Below are 15,815 nucleotides of genomic sequence, written 5' to 3' on the forward strand. Positions count from 1 at the left end.
TTCTTAGATTCCACTCAGAGAAATGTTAAGTTCACCATTTTTTTCAACTGCCAGAATATAAATACACTTTTGAAATGAAAACACACCAAATGATCTATTGATTCCTGGATACCAAAATGAAGGATTTTTTTATTTTAAATAGCAGCAAGACAGGGCAGAATAAATGAGGAAAACAATGAAATTGAAAGACTACTAAATAGGGCCAAGTTTTACTAATCATTTTTTGATAGAAGTATTTGAATAAAATGCCTTTGAAATTAAGGCTATCCAGGAGCTTGATGAAATTTCTGGTGCAGTTGTTTATTTGCCTTGAAGGAGGGAGACACAATATGTCAGCATAGTTCTATGGTTCCAGTTATATCTTTGCAAAGCCAAGATTAAGTATGGTGCAACATTTGGGAAAACTATGAGGCGATTACAAATCTGTCTCACAATATTTGCATTCATATATTTTGGGAAGAATATCAACTTTGTTTTTCATTCCATTGCCATTAATAGTACTGGAGTTTTCTTAACACGTTTATTTATTTATATATTTACTTCCTTTTTTAAGCTAGAAATTCCCCTTAGTTTACCATTGTCCTATATGGCTATCATATGTAGTTCTGGGAGACAGAAAAGAGACTGCAGGGCTAAACGACTGGGTTTTTTAACTATTCTAAAAGCAAAAAAAAGCAGAAGGCATGGAAGCTGTTACTTCTCTATTATTCTTATGAGTATCCCCTTTATCATTCTTAAACAGCCAACTATTTTATATTAAAGCATTCATTTTAATAAGCTGGATATTAGTCACCCATAAGTTCCTAGTACTATTATTAACTGTAATTTATTGATGTTCTAGTTGTACTTGTTTTCAGACTTCTGTCTCCATACATATATGAAAAAGAACATTCCACAGTTATTGCAGTCAAATATAGTTGACTCTTAGAACAGTTTCTGAAGTTAAATAAAAATAGACATTTAAGTCATCTGATATTTACTGTCCAAATCTGGCCTTTCAGCTATCACAGGACTTGGAATGTGCATATTTTCAGGTAAAATTTTTTGCTCATTCTATTGAATCTTGTTAACATTTATAGTAAAGGATAAACAGCTCCCCCATCCTGATAAAATATACTGTAGCTTCCTGAATCCTTTGCATCTAGAATAAATGCCATCCTGTTTTGGTATACATTACCACTTTCAAATTGCATTATACGATATAATGTAAATGTGAGTTCTTAATTAGCAGGATCTATTTTATTCAAATGTACAAATGTAGAGGGATTTTTCAATGTACTGCAGCTGTTACCTATGGAGGAAACAAATTTCACCTTACTAAGAAGAGCTGTACAAGTGCATATATTGTTCTGGATGGATCTTTTACTGTTTTCTTAAGCCAGGCTATTTCATAATAGATTTTACTATTGAATATAGTACATTTTACCTTTGCTGCCCTCTCAATTTCTACTTCCAGGTTGTTTTTAAAAAAGAGAATATCATGAAAAGTTTGAGAGCAATGGAGAGTGGGGGTGGAGAAAGGGTTCTTCATGAAAGATACAATATTTATCAAGGTCATAAAGAAATATGCCTTTATATCCATATCTGTTTAAATATTCACTTAAACAGTGTATGTGCATCTGTGTATACAAGCCATGTCCAGCAAACATTTGCATGACTATATCACTAAGGCAGTCTCCAAGAAATGACAAAAATGAAAAAATTGAAACATATATGAATAGATCTTACTGATAATACAGAAGGTAGGAGAGTATCCACAAATAATGTAATAAATTCTTTGCTCATCGGGTTTTTTGGTCTAGATTTGAGGCCTTTAAGCATCAACCAGTTATGGTAAATGTTTAACTGTAGGAGTTCAGGCAGACTGCCAAATTCTGGTTTCAAAGCTATTGCTAGTTTTAAAGAGTTTCTCATTTCTAAGCAAAAGCATTTCTGGGTACTGGTTATATCGTATTGTGGGTGGAGCTGCTGCAATGTGAATAAGTGGACTAGGCAGAACCTAGGTCCTGAAGACATCGGCCCTGCAGTATTACTTGAAAGGTCCTGGGGAGATAGTTCCCATTTATAACTTAGCTCTATTTACCTAAAGCCAGTTTTATTTCCACCGACACAAAGTAAAGAGAGAGAGAGAGAGAGAGAATTGTTTTTCTTAGCCGAGGAGCATCTACAAAAACTGCAAGGTTGGGGGAAGGGGAGAAAAACTACCATTTTAGCCGTTACTGGTTAGGAAAGCCAGGTATTTGAAATACTGTCTCTCCCCCTACTCCCGCTCCCGCCCTACAGGTTCCAGTGCTTGCTTTCTAAGCTTATTAACTGAATTACCAATCTGCATGAAACTGGTTTATACGTTCGCCCGGCCTCAAGACAGCCCTAACCTCCTGTGGCAGCATCAACAAATGGGGCCTGGCCCGTCCACACGGTGGGTTTGCAACCTCCGGATAGCTAAGATTCAATCCTAAAGCCTCTCTGGTATAGACACGACAATAACGGGGCTACTGAAGTGACTTTTCTTAGTCCATTCCATCTCCTTTCCTGTCTCCCCGAGGTAACCCAGAGGTCTCTTTCCTTTTTTTCTTACCAGACTCTTCCGAGCAGCCCCCAAACTCCAAACCTTGTCCCCCTTCCCTAAAGTCTCCCATTCACTGCCACCCTCCCCTAACCAAAGTCCCCTCCCGGTCACCACCAAAGCCCGGAGAAGTGGATTGCACACAATGCCTCCCTTATAGGGCTTGAGCTGGGAACTGGGCATGCTCAGTAGCCAAAGCAGTTTTTTTTTCTTCTTCTTCTTCTTTTGGTCGCAAGTGCGGCATCTCTCTCAGTCCCACACCTCTTTCCTCTCCCCTATCCCCTCTTCCCACCCTTTAATGAACCCCTCTTAACCTGTTCCACACCGAAGGTTCGCAGGGTTCTGAGGTGCGGAGAACTAACGCGTCTCCTAAATCCACCAAACAGTCTCACTTTGGGCTAAAGCTTCACACTTTTGCCTTAAAGCCCCCAGCCCCTTACGCGCAGACAGGTAGGAGGAGTGAGAACACTACTGGCTCCCAGGAAACTGGTCGAGAGAAGGCTCCATCCAGGATCGCCCGCGACCGAAGAAGTATTCCCGGAGCCCTCTGTTCTGCAGGGTGACAATTAGCAAAAGGTACCGTACCCGGGATACAAAGCCCAAGTGCGATTGTTGCCTTTGAATGTCATTGTTGTTGACTCACCCCCTCTCCCCATATCTCGATCCTGGAATTATTCAATTCCGCGTAGACTGGACGCCCCTATCTACCTCCCTTGACCCTCTGCCTTCCCCCAGGCTCTCCGCTGTTTCTTGGGCTTTGCCAGGGTTGTTGGTGGCTCGCTCAAAGGAACGCCCCGGTTGTGTGTGTGTGTGCGTGCGTATGTGCCTTGGTTCTTAGGGGACTGGGGGAGGAGAAAGGACTGGAGTGTGTGTATGTTGTGGGGAAATGGAGGCTAGCGCGCCCGCGTTAGGTGACTGGGGTCTCTATGCGTGAGGAAAGGGGTCGCTCCTCCCTATGGGGTGTTTTAGGAAAAAAGAGGGGGCATGCCGGGAGGAAAGTGCGCTGTATTTCCCGGCGTGGGGGTAGAAGAGGAATCAAGGGTGGGTGTCTGCGGGGGGGGGAGTTGGGGGAGGCCTCGGGAATGCGCGGGGGTCGAGGTGCTTCAGTGTCGGAAGGGAGGGCTGCGTGAGTGCCCGGGGGTTGGGGGGAGTGCGGGGGGAGGGGGCGAGGATTCGGCGCCTGTATGTGAAGGTGCAGCCGGTGTGCGAGGGGCTGGGTGCGCGCGCGGTGTCTGGCTGGGTGCGCGCGTGCGCGCCGCTGCCCGCCTGCTCGCTTGCGAGGGTTGCTCGCTGTGTTTGACGGGCGAGCGGGCGCCGAGGAGCTCCAGCCGGGATCACGTAGAGACCATCGCGGAAACTGCAGCGCGGATCGCGGCGCGGCGAGTCCGGCGAGAGTCTCCGGGGTCCGGAGGTGGGTGAATTTCCAGCTTGGGGCTGCACAGACACGCGCTGCCTCTTTCCCCAGCTCGGCTCGGCAGCGCGCGAGAGCGCGTGTGAGTGTGTGTCTATGTGTGTGTGTGCGCGCGCGTGCATGTGGAGGGGGGCAGGTAGCTTCTTATTTTTAGTTTGGGTCGTGTTGGTTTGGAGCGAGCTGAGTGGCCAAAGCGGCCGTAGTGCCTACCTCCCCGCTCCCGCGCGCTCCCCACTTGCCTGCCCACCGCGCGGTCGCAAGTCCCCGAGGACCGAAAGAGTCCGGTGTCCTTAGCATCATTGCCCCTGCCCCCGCCCCCGGGAGGCTGGGGCGACTGGGAAAGTGTCCTGGTCTACGGCGATGTGGGCTGTCGGGGCCGCTGAGCAGGGCTGGGCTTTGTTTTTTTTCGACCCCCTCGCAGGCACTGTAGGCGGACCTGGATCTAGGGCTCCAGGCAGTGGCCCGCAAGCTAATTCGAGATTGCTGGCATCCCGCAAGACAGGGAATACGAGAGAAGCCGGTGGGTAACTCCAAAAACCCCGCAAAGCCTGGCAAGCGCTGGCAGCGCGAGTTTGCAAGATGCCCAAATGTTGAGCTGATTTCTGGCTTGGTGACAGCAGCATTCTGTGGCTGGCCGGCGTGGGGGGTGGGGTAGGGGTGGGCGCGCAAGGGGGAGCCTGGGCCGCCGCTGTCGGCCAAGGAGCCACAGGGTCACTCTGCCTATGGCTAGCGGGCCAGTGACGCCCCGGTAGCTATCACCCTCGTGGCCCGAGCCGGCCACCTCTTCCCCCTCAACCACCGCACGCCTGGGTCTATTAGAGGCCAACGGAAACTCCGGCAGCTGCCCCTGGTGGGACGGGAGCGCGCGGAGAGATGTGTGCGCAGCGGGGCTGAAGGCCCCCGCGACATCCCGAGCGGTCCCTGCCTCTGCTGCACGGCCCACGAGGCCGCCGCTCGGGCCCGGGACCCGGGACGGGGCTGCATGCCGGCCCTGGGCACCGAGATGCGGCAAAACATTGCGGTACGCGCCATCGCCGGCGGCCCCTCCAGCCGCGTCGCTGCCGGCCCGAGGTAGCGCACCCGGGGCGGTGTGGACAGCGTCTCTCCGCGGAGCCCCCCAAAGCGCGCGCCCCAGGCAGGCAGGAGGAGGTTTCCCGGGCCAGTTCCCGGGGAGCCACATCGGCCCACCCTCCCGGGTCATCAGCCCCCTGCAGGCCCGGTCCCTCCGCGCAAAGCGGAGCGCCAGGCGCGGCGCTCCGGTGGATGCCGGATTTGTGGTAAGGCTAGGTTTGTGCAGTCCTGGCCGGCCGTGGGAGCCGGATGTCTTGCGGGGCAGGGAAAGCGAGAGACGGAGAGGTGGATAAGGATACGGGCCGCCCTTGTAACCCAGAGAGATGGCTTTTGGTACTCAGCTCACACTTTGTGGATTTGCTTTTTCCTTTTGGCCTCCCCCCCCACCCCCACCTTGTAAAATGTACAGGTTTTAGTGGTACCATGTGACTATGAGGTTTCTTTCGCTTACATTCATTGCCCCTTCAGCGCCTCGCCCCCCACCAACTTTTTTTTTTTTTTTTTGGAGAGGGGAGATCCTTTCTCCTAGCATTTTTTCTTAATCTGTCCACTTCTCCATGGTCTCTTGTCCTTTCGGTCACTCTTCCCTTCTCTCCTTGGCGGCTCTACTCCCCTTCTCCCTTGCTTGATCCTCCAGCCGCCTGCAGCTTCTGTTTCACAGGAGCTCCGTTTGGGAACTTCTAGCTTGTCCTTGCGCTACCCCCAAACCCCCCATTGCTACTTAAAGTAGAAATTGCAAGGAGGACAGCTCCTTATGCAATTTCAGGCTGTTCATGCTCCTTGTTCTTTTGTTTTGTACTGAATTCAGGTGTTCAGGTTTTTGGTTTGGTTTGGTTGCTTTAGCATTTCTTTGGGGTTGGGGGCGGTGCGGGATAGGGGGGTAATAACAAGAAATGACTCCAAGGAAACGGAGTAGCTGTTGAAAACCAGGTCTGTAGGAAGGCCAAGAAAGCATGTGAGATTTTGATTTAACAATGAAAGTTAGTTTGGATGATGTCATACTTTGAAATTATGACTTCTTTTTGCACTGCCAATTAAGCTATCACCGTGAACTGAGGAAATGCCCATCTATATGGCAGCCAAGGAGCATCTGGGCAGTGCCGGCTGTATTCTGAACCGAACTACTCAAAATGCAAATCTTCATGGGTCACGGCTAAGGAATTGTCTACCTTGAGGCACGTTCGGTTTTGCCACTAGCTGATTCCTCGCGGGCAAAATAAACAAAGGAGCTTTTGTGTGTCACTTCTCTCTTTGTATCATTCTCCTCCTTGTGTGTTCCTGAGTAATTGATTTATTTAATTAATATTTGATGGTAACCATATTGAAATTCCGGCCAGCTTCCCATTTGAGATGGAGGAGGCTCACATGAGTAAAACTGCATTGGTAAAATGCACAGTGCTTGCTGTTCCTTTTAATCTTTTCCCTGAAGCATCACATATATTTGTACATGCATATAGTGTGGACAGAATTGGCAGCCACGGGTTAATTTGCTAAGCATGAAACTCCACTAAGTGATTCTTGGTTTGTTTGTAGACAGGGACAGAGGGTGGTAATATTTGGAGTGAGGTATTTGGGAACTGATGACTTTGAGGACAGACATTGGCTGTGCTAAATGTATCTGGTGCTGCAGAAAAAGCCTCCCGGGGATTGTAGTGTGTGAACCCCTCTTCCTCAGCAGGGGCAGTCTGTGGTCCAAGTGAAGGAGATCGGTATCTGAGGCAGGTGTCAGTCAGCCCTGGGTTCAGATGGCACACAGAAGAATGGGAGAGGGTCAGGGAGGCAGGAAAGCCAGTTCTGGGGGAGTGGGGAGGCTGTCTGGACATCAGATAGGCAGTATAGGGGCAAGCAGGTTTCTTTCCTGCTTTCTGGGACCCAAAGACAAAAAAGCCTTATTTCCTCTCCTGTTTGGGAGATGACTGACAGGAAACTGGATACTGCTTATTTACCTGATACTCAAATTAGGCCATTTCCTACTTGGTTATTTTGCTAAACCCTCTCAGGGTCATATGTATGTGTGTGTGTGTGTGTGTGTGTGTTAAAAACAGTGTAGAGCAGTGTACAGGAGTGAACTGATTCATGGCAATGTGCTTACCTCTGGGCTGAAGCTCAGGCACGTATCTTTCCAGGGTTTCTTCCACCTTGATCTTTTGACCGTTCCCTCTGCAGCCACTCAATACTCTCATCGCCATCCTTCATGGAACCCAAGGCCTTAATATCTCCTCTGCCTGGCTTTTTACCAAGCTGAAGCCTTGAGAGTAGACATTTACAGATAGAAATTCCTTCCTGGGGCTAACAACTATGTGGTATAGTTGATGTTCTGGAATCAGTCATTAGAGTTACCAACAGAAGCTTGAGGTCTGAGTTCAAGGGTGGAATTTGGTGGTCCAAGTATTTTTTTTCTTTTTTAATGCTATTTTTCAGATTGTTCAGGTTAAACCATGATCAGCATTTTTTTTTCCTGTTGTTTGTTGTGTGTTCTGCACATGTAAACTTTGTATCAACTACAGGCACAGAAATAAAATGTACGGTATTTTTGGTGGTTCTTGTTGGAATGAGTGAGAATACTTGAAGTTTTGAGTGTCTTAAAAATACAAAGCTAATTATTATAGCCATGTGTTCACTGTGGTAGGATTTAAGCACAAATTCTTTTTCAAGTAACAATCATTGAAAAAAATGTTTTCTTTTTATTTTTTAGATTATTTCTCTTTATTCAGAAGCATAAAGTTGTTTGCTGATTGCAAGAAGATGTTTCTTTGGCTCTTTCTGATTTTGTCAGCCCTGATTTCTTCGACAAATGCAGATTCTGACATATCGGTGGAAATTTGCAATGTGTGTTCCTGCGTGTCAGTTGAGAATGTGCTGTATGTCAACTGTGAGAAGGTTTCAGTCTACAGGCCAAATCAGCTGAAACCCCCTTGGTCCAATTTTTATCACCTCAATTTCCAAAACAATTTTTTAAATATCCTCTACCCAAACACATTCTTGAATTTTTCACACGCAGTGTCCCTGCAGCTGGGAAATAATAAACTGCAGAACATTGAGGGAGGAGCCTTCCTTGGGCTCAGTGCATTAAAGCAGTTGCACTTGAACAACAATGAATTAAAGATTCTCCGGGCTGACACTTTCCTTGGCATTGAGAACTTGGAGTATCTCCAGGCTGACTACAATTTAATCAAGTATATTGAACGGGGAGCCTTCAATAAGCTCCACAAACTGAAAGTTCTCATTCTTAATGACAATCTGATTTCCTTCCTTCCTGATAATATTTTCCGATTTGCATCTTTGACTCATCTGGATATCCGAGGGAACAGAATCCAGAAGCTCCCCTATATTGGAGTTCTGGAACACATAGGCCGTGTGGTCGAATTGCAACTGGAAGATAACCCTTGGAACTGTAGCTGTGATCTATTGCCTTTAAAAGCTTGGCTGGAGAATATGCCATATAACATTTACATAGGTGAAGCTATCTGTGAAACGCCCAGTGACTTATATGGAAGACTTCTAAAAGAAACCAACAAGCAGGAATTATGCCCCATGGGCACAGGCAGTGATTTTGACGTGCGAATCCTGCCTCCGTCTCAGCTGGAAAATGGCTACACCACCCCGAACGGTCATACCACCCAAACATCTTTACACAGGTTAGTGACCAAAGCACCAAAAACAACAAATCCGTCCAAGATCTCTGGAATCGTGGCCGGCAAAGCCCTCTCTAACCGCAATCTCAGCCAGATCGTGTCCTACCAAACCAGGGTGCCTCCTCTTACACCCTGCCCGGCACCTTGCTTCTGCAAAACCCACCCTTCCGATCTGGGACTGAGTGTCAACTGCCAAGAGAAAAACATCCAGTCCATGTCAGAGCTGATACCGAAACCGTTAAATGCCAAGAAGTTGCATGTCAATGGCAACAGCATCAAAGACGTGGACATCTCTGATTTCACCGAGTTCGAGGGACTGGATCTACTCCACTTAGGCAGCAATCAGATTACGGCAATCAAGGGTGACGTATTCCGAAACCTCACAAATTTACGCCGGCTTTATCTCAATGGCAATCAGATCGAGAGACTCTATCCCGAGATCTTTTCAGGCCTTCATAACCTGCAGTATTTATATTTGGAATACAACTTAATCAAGGAAATCTTAGCGGGCACCTTTGACTCAATGCCAAACTTGCAGCTGTTGTACTTAAACAATAATCTCTTAAAGAGCCTGCCCGTGTACATTTTCTCGGGAGCACCCCTCGCTAGATTGAACCTGAGGAACAACAAGTTTATGTATCTGCCTGTCAGTGGTGTCCTGGATCAGCTGCAGGCTCTTACTCAGATTGACCTGGAGGGCAACCCGTGGGACTGCACTTGTGACTTGGTGGCATTAAAGCTGTGGCTGGAGAAGCTGAACGATGGGATTGTAATGAAAGAACTGAAGTGTGAGACACCTGTGCAGTTTGCCAACATCGAATTGAAGTCCCTCAAAAACGAAATCTTGTGTCCAAAGCTCTTAAACAAGCCATCAGCGCCATTCACGAGCCCTGCACCCGCCATTACTTTCACTACCCCGCTGGGGCCCATTCGAAGTCCTCCTGGTGGTCCAGTGCCTCTGTCCATTTTGATCCTAAGCATCTTAGTGGTCCTCATCTTAACTGTGTTCGTAGCTTTTTGCCTTCTTGTTTTTGTGCTGAGACGAAACAAGAAACCCACAGTGAAGCACGAAGGCCTAGGGAACCCCGAGTGCGGTTCCATGCAGCTGCAGCTGAGAAAACATGACCACAAAACCAACAAAAAAGACGGCCTGGGCACGGAAGCGTTCATTCCACAAACCATAGAGCAGATGAGCAAGAGCCACACCTGCGGCCTAAAAGAATCTGAAACCGGGTTCATGTTTTCTGATCCTCCAGGCCAGAAAGTCATGATGAGAAATGTCGCTGACAAGGAAAAAGATGTATTGCACGTGGATACCAGGAAGAGACTAAGCACCATTGATGAGCTGGATGAATTATTCCCGAGCAGGGATTCCAATGTGTTTATTCAGAATTTTCTCGAAAGCAAAAAGGAGTACAATAGCATAGGCGTCAGTGGCTTCGAGATCCGCTATCCGGAGAAACAAGACAAAAAAAACAAGAAGTCACTGATAGGCGGCAACCACAGTAAAATAGTCGTGGAGCAAAGGAAGAGCAGCGAGTACTTTGAACTGAAGGCAAAACTCCAGAGTTCCCCCGACTACCTACAGGTCCTTGAAGAGCAGACAGCTTTGAACAAGATCTAGGTCATGCAATCTTACTTCCTACAGAGGACATTTATTTAATGATGAAAGTGCCTTTTGTTGACTTCTCACTTCCAAATACTATATTATCAATAGGCATAGAGACAGATGTTTCCAAGGGTGTCTCATTAACTGTAGCTGCAAAGATGTGTCCCGTAGAAGAGAATTTCCTTAATAGATTTTACTACATAAAACCTATACTGTGGAGTCCTGTGGGGGATACTGCAAACTCTATTGCCAAAGGGATGCTTTATATACATAATTCACTGAATTTAACCTCAAGAGGCAAATCTGTTTTGTACCGCAATGCAAAACCTTCGTCTCTTTGTGCTCTGTAAAACAAACTCAAGAAAACTGGTACCAGTGTTTGTACCTCAGCTGGGTCCTTCATCTTGCACGTAGATTCAGTTGGTGGAACTGGAATACTCCTTTTGATTTGTGGCATTGTAACAACTTTGTGTAAAGATTATCTGAAAAGTTAAAAAAAAAAAAAAAAAAAGCATGCCAAGAGAGAACATTCGACAGTATTTGTAAATCGGTAAACTTTATGGCCTGCATCTTGAAACCGCTGGATTTATAATGTTAAATTGTGCAAATATTTGTTTAAAATATACCATGCATTACATAACTATAAAATAAATTTGAACACTTTAAGCATTACTTGTCTAGACATAAAACCTAAAAGAGAAAAAAAAAAATAATAAACGTGAGTTACCTAGCGTTTGTGGTGATCTGAAGAAATACGTGATGTTTATCAGAATTAAACATGGCTCAAATTCAACTAATATTAGAGTTTGTTCTCAGTTATGTGAAATACCCACAATCCTTAAAGGTTGTCCAAAATTAGCAAAGTGCTTACCGTGTGAGCGCACCCAAAGCTATTTTTGTAACATAATTCATATTTATGAAGTACTTTGTATACTAAATAGGAAAATATGTACTCCTTAATCTGTATTTAATATGCCTGACTTGTTTTCCTGATCACAGGGAATTTATCAATAGTATACATTTAGACAGCAAAAATATACCAAACTGAAACTGAAGCTTATGTGTACAGAAATATTCTGGACATTGTGATCAGGTATCATTTAAAAACAAAACAAACAAAAAAAACACAAAAAAATTTAAAAAAAATAGTTCTGTGCTATCATTGAGAATTTAGCATATTATCTTCAGATTTGTTACCAACCGTGCATTTTAAAATAGGTTCCTTAGTTTTATAGACCGTGTCTGAGGCAATTATTTGCCATCACTTGTCTTGCTTTTCAGGATTCTATGAGCTGAATTCAAATAGTTTTCACTACGAATATTTAAAAAAAATAATGAATAAGGTTAATAGTTATATCTTGTATGCATCATATCTTGTTCTTTCATCATTCTGACTACTATCAGATAATCAAGTAGAACAGTAAACATCATGGTAATCCGTGGCTATGAAAGCCACACTGTAAAATGCTTTCACTGGTCTCAGATGAGTTCACAGTCTGCAAGTACAAATGATATGCCACTGTGTTTGCTTGTGCTGTTAACTTCTAAGTCAAAATTGGTCAAAGGAAGGGAGCACCTGATCATGGGAGATATTTTAATATTTTTAGATTCTCCCAATTAGTAAAGGGACATCCTGAAACACATTGCCTTCTTGGCCAGCCTGCATATGTATATTATTCGTGTTCCATCTCTTATAATTACCGTATTGATCAGTAAGATGACCAAGAAGGTAAAATATAGGCATTCTTCATGAGTTTCAAGTGACAGGTATTTTGGTGCAGCTTCTAAAATGATATTATGGTTAAAGTTGTAACAGCAGTCTCTTTATTAATGACTAATTCCAGGGCTTTATGTGTTTGTTGCAAGATTTTTTAAAAAAGCAAACAAACAACTTGGCATTCTTGGAGGTGTTTGTGTGTATGTGTGTGTTTGGGTGTACATGCATACATATAGATTATTTGGAGATTTTTTTTTAAATAGCAGAAAAAAATTGTCTCCATATGTATGTGCTGGTGCTCTTAAAACTTTAATGTGTAATTTTAATTTTCATGACAATGTCTGTGAATACTTTATATGACTATTAAAAATATATAAACAAATACTTGCTTTCTGATCTTGAAAGAAAAGACATGAAGATGTGTGCCCAACAGCCTGTTTGCATCTACAGTTTCATAAGAACTTTTAATATGCCATTACCATGTTTGCATGCATCCATGGATTAAAGGGCTTCTAATGTGTATTGACAGGATAAAGATGCAAAGGCTGCAAAGAGTGTTTTAGTTTATCCTGTCAATAAAGTATGACTTGAGGAATCTTAAGTAGATGCTCATGGGAGGAACCAGAAAGCTCTATTTATGAGCTGGGGATAAGAGGTCATTGAGATGATGCCTTTTATTCAGTGTGGTGATAGTTTGAAGAGGTTTCAAGGTTTTTGCAGTTGTCAAATGTAAGAGTACCTGCCTCCATCTTGAAGCTTGCTGTAGCATATTGGCTATCTCATACTCTTCTGCTGAAAGGAATAAATGTTCACCTTTTCCAAAAAAAATAATTTTAATGTATGTGGTTATTTGGAAGTTCTACTTATAAGTGAATGACAGTAACAAATCCTTGGTTAAGGCTGATCTCTTTTCCTGAACTAAAGTCTTTGTGCCTACATTATGCAATGTATACAATTTTACACCTGTCTCTTATTAGTTCTACTTGTACATTTTATGATAATGTAGTTAGGCATAAGTTTTGAGTTGAGTACAAAAGCAGTTAAAATACTGTTATCTACAGTTTGTTGGTTTCAACTATAACCTTGATGTTAGTTTAACTCCTTAAGGAAAGATCTATATGTTGGTATAGCATTTTTAGTAGAATTTAATTCAAATCTAAAAAATCCAGGAAGTGCTCATTTCTAATGTGGTCTGACACATCATGGGCTTCTTGGCATTGTATCATGTACTTGGACTCTGTTAGAATGGTGGCAGAGGAAATTAGATCATATGAAATCAGTAAAGGGGTGGGGATAATAAGTCTGTGGAATATAAACCAAGTTTTAATTATTTTTTTATGAAATCAATAAAGATGATTCAATTCTTTAAAAGGAAATCTTTGTGTAATTTTATGAGAAAGCAGCTATTAGAAAAAAGTGATTCCAGTCTATAAGGCAATTTGTATTCTGTATTTAGTTTTCCATTCTGAAAAATAAACTGAATAAATATATTAATTAGAAAATCATTTCAAGACCAGCTTTCTTTCTTTGCTTTTAGAAAAACAGTTCATTTCTTTAAGCCACAAGGATGCATACATTATACAGGGCATGGCCTCATGAGTAACATCAACAGGTATTGGAGAAATAATAAGACATCTAGAAATGTATGGCAGTAATATTAATCTATATCCTTTGCATGATTTGTACATTGACATTGTATGAAATGAGCACAGTGAGTTATTATTTTTTTGTGTTATTGTCGCATCCAAAGAGCTGGGGAGAAAATATATGAAGAATGTATTTATAATTACTATTTTGAAATAAAGTAAAGAAAACGCATTGTATTGTTTTTACCCTGATTTGATTATTATTATTTATATTAGTTTCTAAGACAAAAATCAAGTAATGCTATAAAAGCTAATGTAAATCACAGAAAGGAACTGTTTTAATCTTTTGTTTGCTTTTAATAGCATCAAGGTATTAGAAGACTTTATTAAATGCCATTTTTATGAAAGTCTTAATAAAATTGTTTGCTACAATGGTATTTCTGAAGCCACACTTTGTTAAATATATTTATCTTTCCATTATTTTTCAGAAGAAATAAAGCAGTAATCAAATTGATCTTTTCACCCAGATTTGAGGTTAAGACACAGAGCTTTAGAATGCTCTTTGTATTAAACTTAATTGCTAAATCTGTGTTAAGAGATGCTTTTCCTTTCGAACATCTTTGCAATTTGAGTTCCTTTCCACTGGCATTCTCTTTGGAGAAGAGCCAGACAGGGCCAAGGTCAACACGATTTGATTCTTCCCCATTGCCTTGAATCAGTTGGAATCTGACATAATTGCAGATAAGCAAATATTAACGTTCAATCTTTATCTGTTTCATTACTTTTAGAAAACATAGGGTCTTCTATCATCTATGGCCAGCTTGATTGGTTAGTTATCCATTTCTGGGATTGGTTTTAACTTTTATTTGATTCTTTCAAAGATGACCAAAATCATCAGTCCATCATTTTGTTGAGAAAAAATGAACCAATTGCATAATAAGGCTGCAAAGATTATAAACTGGCCAATAAAGTGTTTTCTTTCAGGAAGCGATAGAAAGACCGAGGGATACAGAGAACATTAACGTTGCTATGGCCTGACTCTATAACCAGCTATGCTGAAGACCTGAGCAATATAGATAGCATGTGTGAGTACTTTTGGACAAAAGTTTTGTGTGTTACGGGAAATGCATCACATGACGGAGAGACCTATTTTAGTTCTTTTTTTCATAGTGAGCCCAGTGGTTTGGGTCCAAGCCACTCAGTTATGTAGACAAAGGGTATCAAAGGTTTAGCTTCATTTCAAGTGCTCAGTCTATTAGTCACTATGATCGAATGGGCTGAACTAAAATATCCTGTTTGTGGCTTCATTTACCGGGAATCACTGGTGACAAATCTCAAGTTCAATTGTTAATCCTCAATTTCAGATTTGCAGGGGACTCTGTCCTTTGTTAAAAGCAAATGGGAAGCTAAATACATTTTAATAATTTATTCTGTACAAAACTGATCTTAGTCTAATTTTGAATTGCATTTGTTTTACTTCCCACTGGTTGACAAGACTGCATTTTAGAAAGGTTACTCAAGGAAGGAAAACTGCATTGTCCATCTTGTATGAAACTTTATGACTTTTTAGTTCGTTAAAGATTATTTTTACCCTGTTGTTGCCTATGTCTGCAGAGGCAAAATGAGGGAGGGCTCTGAGACAACCACTTGAATACTTTGAGCCAAATAATTGCCACTGAGAATAAAAAGATTCAAATGTTTCATTAAATCATAATTACTAGCTCTGCTGACTATAGTACCCAGAACCGGGAAAGAATTACTCAGGCTTCCACCTTAGTTTTCTTTTGTATACTTGGGCTAAATAGAAACTCTGGTAATTCAATAATGCATCAAATATGAGGAATTCCTTGTTGAATTTAAAAAGCTCATTAATATGGCCTTCAGAGAGTGGTCTGAATATGTAATAAGAATACATAATATCACTTTCAAATTAACTATAGGAAGGAAATAGTCATCTGAAGTTCATGAACAATCTATTTCTATACTAGCTCATGTCATACGCTACTAACTGCTCATGACAGCCTTCGAAAGTGATAGTGAGGTCTGTTCTCTCACTGAGATTTACAATGTATGTTTCCATCATTGTTCCATGTAAACTGAACCATTGTGGTAAACTTCTGGAGTTGATATTTGGTAATTTTAATGCTGTTTTCACTAATAAAAGTCTTTTCTTATAGGTCATGTTTGTAACCATTCAGTGTGTTTATTAGTGTGACATTA

General features: G+C 42.5%; 1 protein-coding gene across 3 annotated transcripts; it reads left to right on the top strand.

Moving 5' to 3' along the window:
• The first annotated feature begins 2,705 nt into the window (after positions 1 to 2,705).
• Positions 2,706 to 13,827, top strand: SLITRK4 (SLIT and NTRK like family member 4). Of its 3 annotated transcripts, XM_070290633.1 has the most exons (3): positions 3,363 to 3,977; positions 4,399 to 4,497; positions 7,744 to 13,827. In XM_070290633.1, the coding sequence occupies exons 1-3, from the start codon at positions 3,551 to 3,553 to the stop codon at positions 10,305 to 10,307; spliced, it is 3,090 nt and encodes a 1,029-aa protein (XP_070146734.1). In that variant the 5' UTR covers positions 3,363 to 3,550; the 3' UTR covers positions 10,308 to 13,827. The 3 variants fall into 3 exon arrangements, with proteins under 3 accessions (XP_070146736.1, XP_070146734.1, XP_070146735.1); XM_070290635.1 differs by lacking the exons at positions 3,363 to 3,977; positions 4,399 to 4,497 and adding an exon at positions 2,706 to 3,142; XM_070290634.1 differs by lacking the exon at positions 4,399 to 4,497 and having other exon boundaries at positions 3,396 to 3,977.
• The last annotated feature ends 1,988 nt before the right edge of the window (positions 13,828 to 15,815 follow it).

The sequence above is a fragment of the Ovis canadensis genome, chromosome X (genome assembly GCF_042477335.2).
Source record: "Ovis canadensis isolate MfBH-ARS-UI-01 breed Bighorn chromosome X, ARS-UI_OviCan_v2, whole genome shotgun sequence".
NCBI classification, from domain to species: Eukaryota; Metazoa; Chordata; class Mammalia; order Artiodactyla; family Bovidae; genus Ovis; species Ovis canadensis.

Excerpts from the sequence above, each read along its gene's own strand:
- SLITRK4 (XM_070290633.1), top strand. The coding sequence starts at position 3,551 with ATGCCGGGAGGAAAGTGCGCTGTATTTCCCGGCGTGGGGGTAGAAGAG. Across the intron at positions 3,978-4,398 it reads AGAGTCTCCGGGGTCCGGAG|GCACTGTAGGCGGACCTGGA; the intron begins GTGGGTGAATTT and ends ACCCCCTCGCAG. Across the intron at positions 4,498-7,743 it reads AGGGAATACGAGAGAAGCCG|ATTATTTCTCTTTATTCAGA; the intron begins GTGGGTAACTCC and ends TTTATTTTTTAG.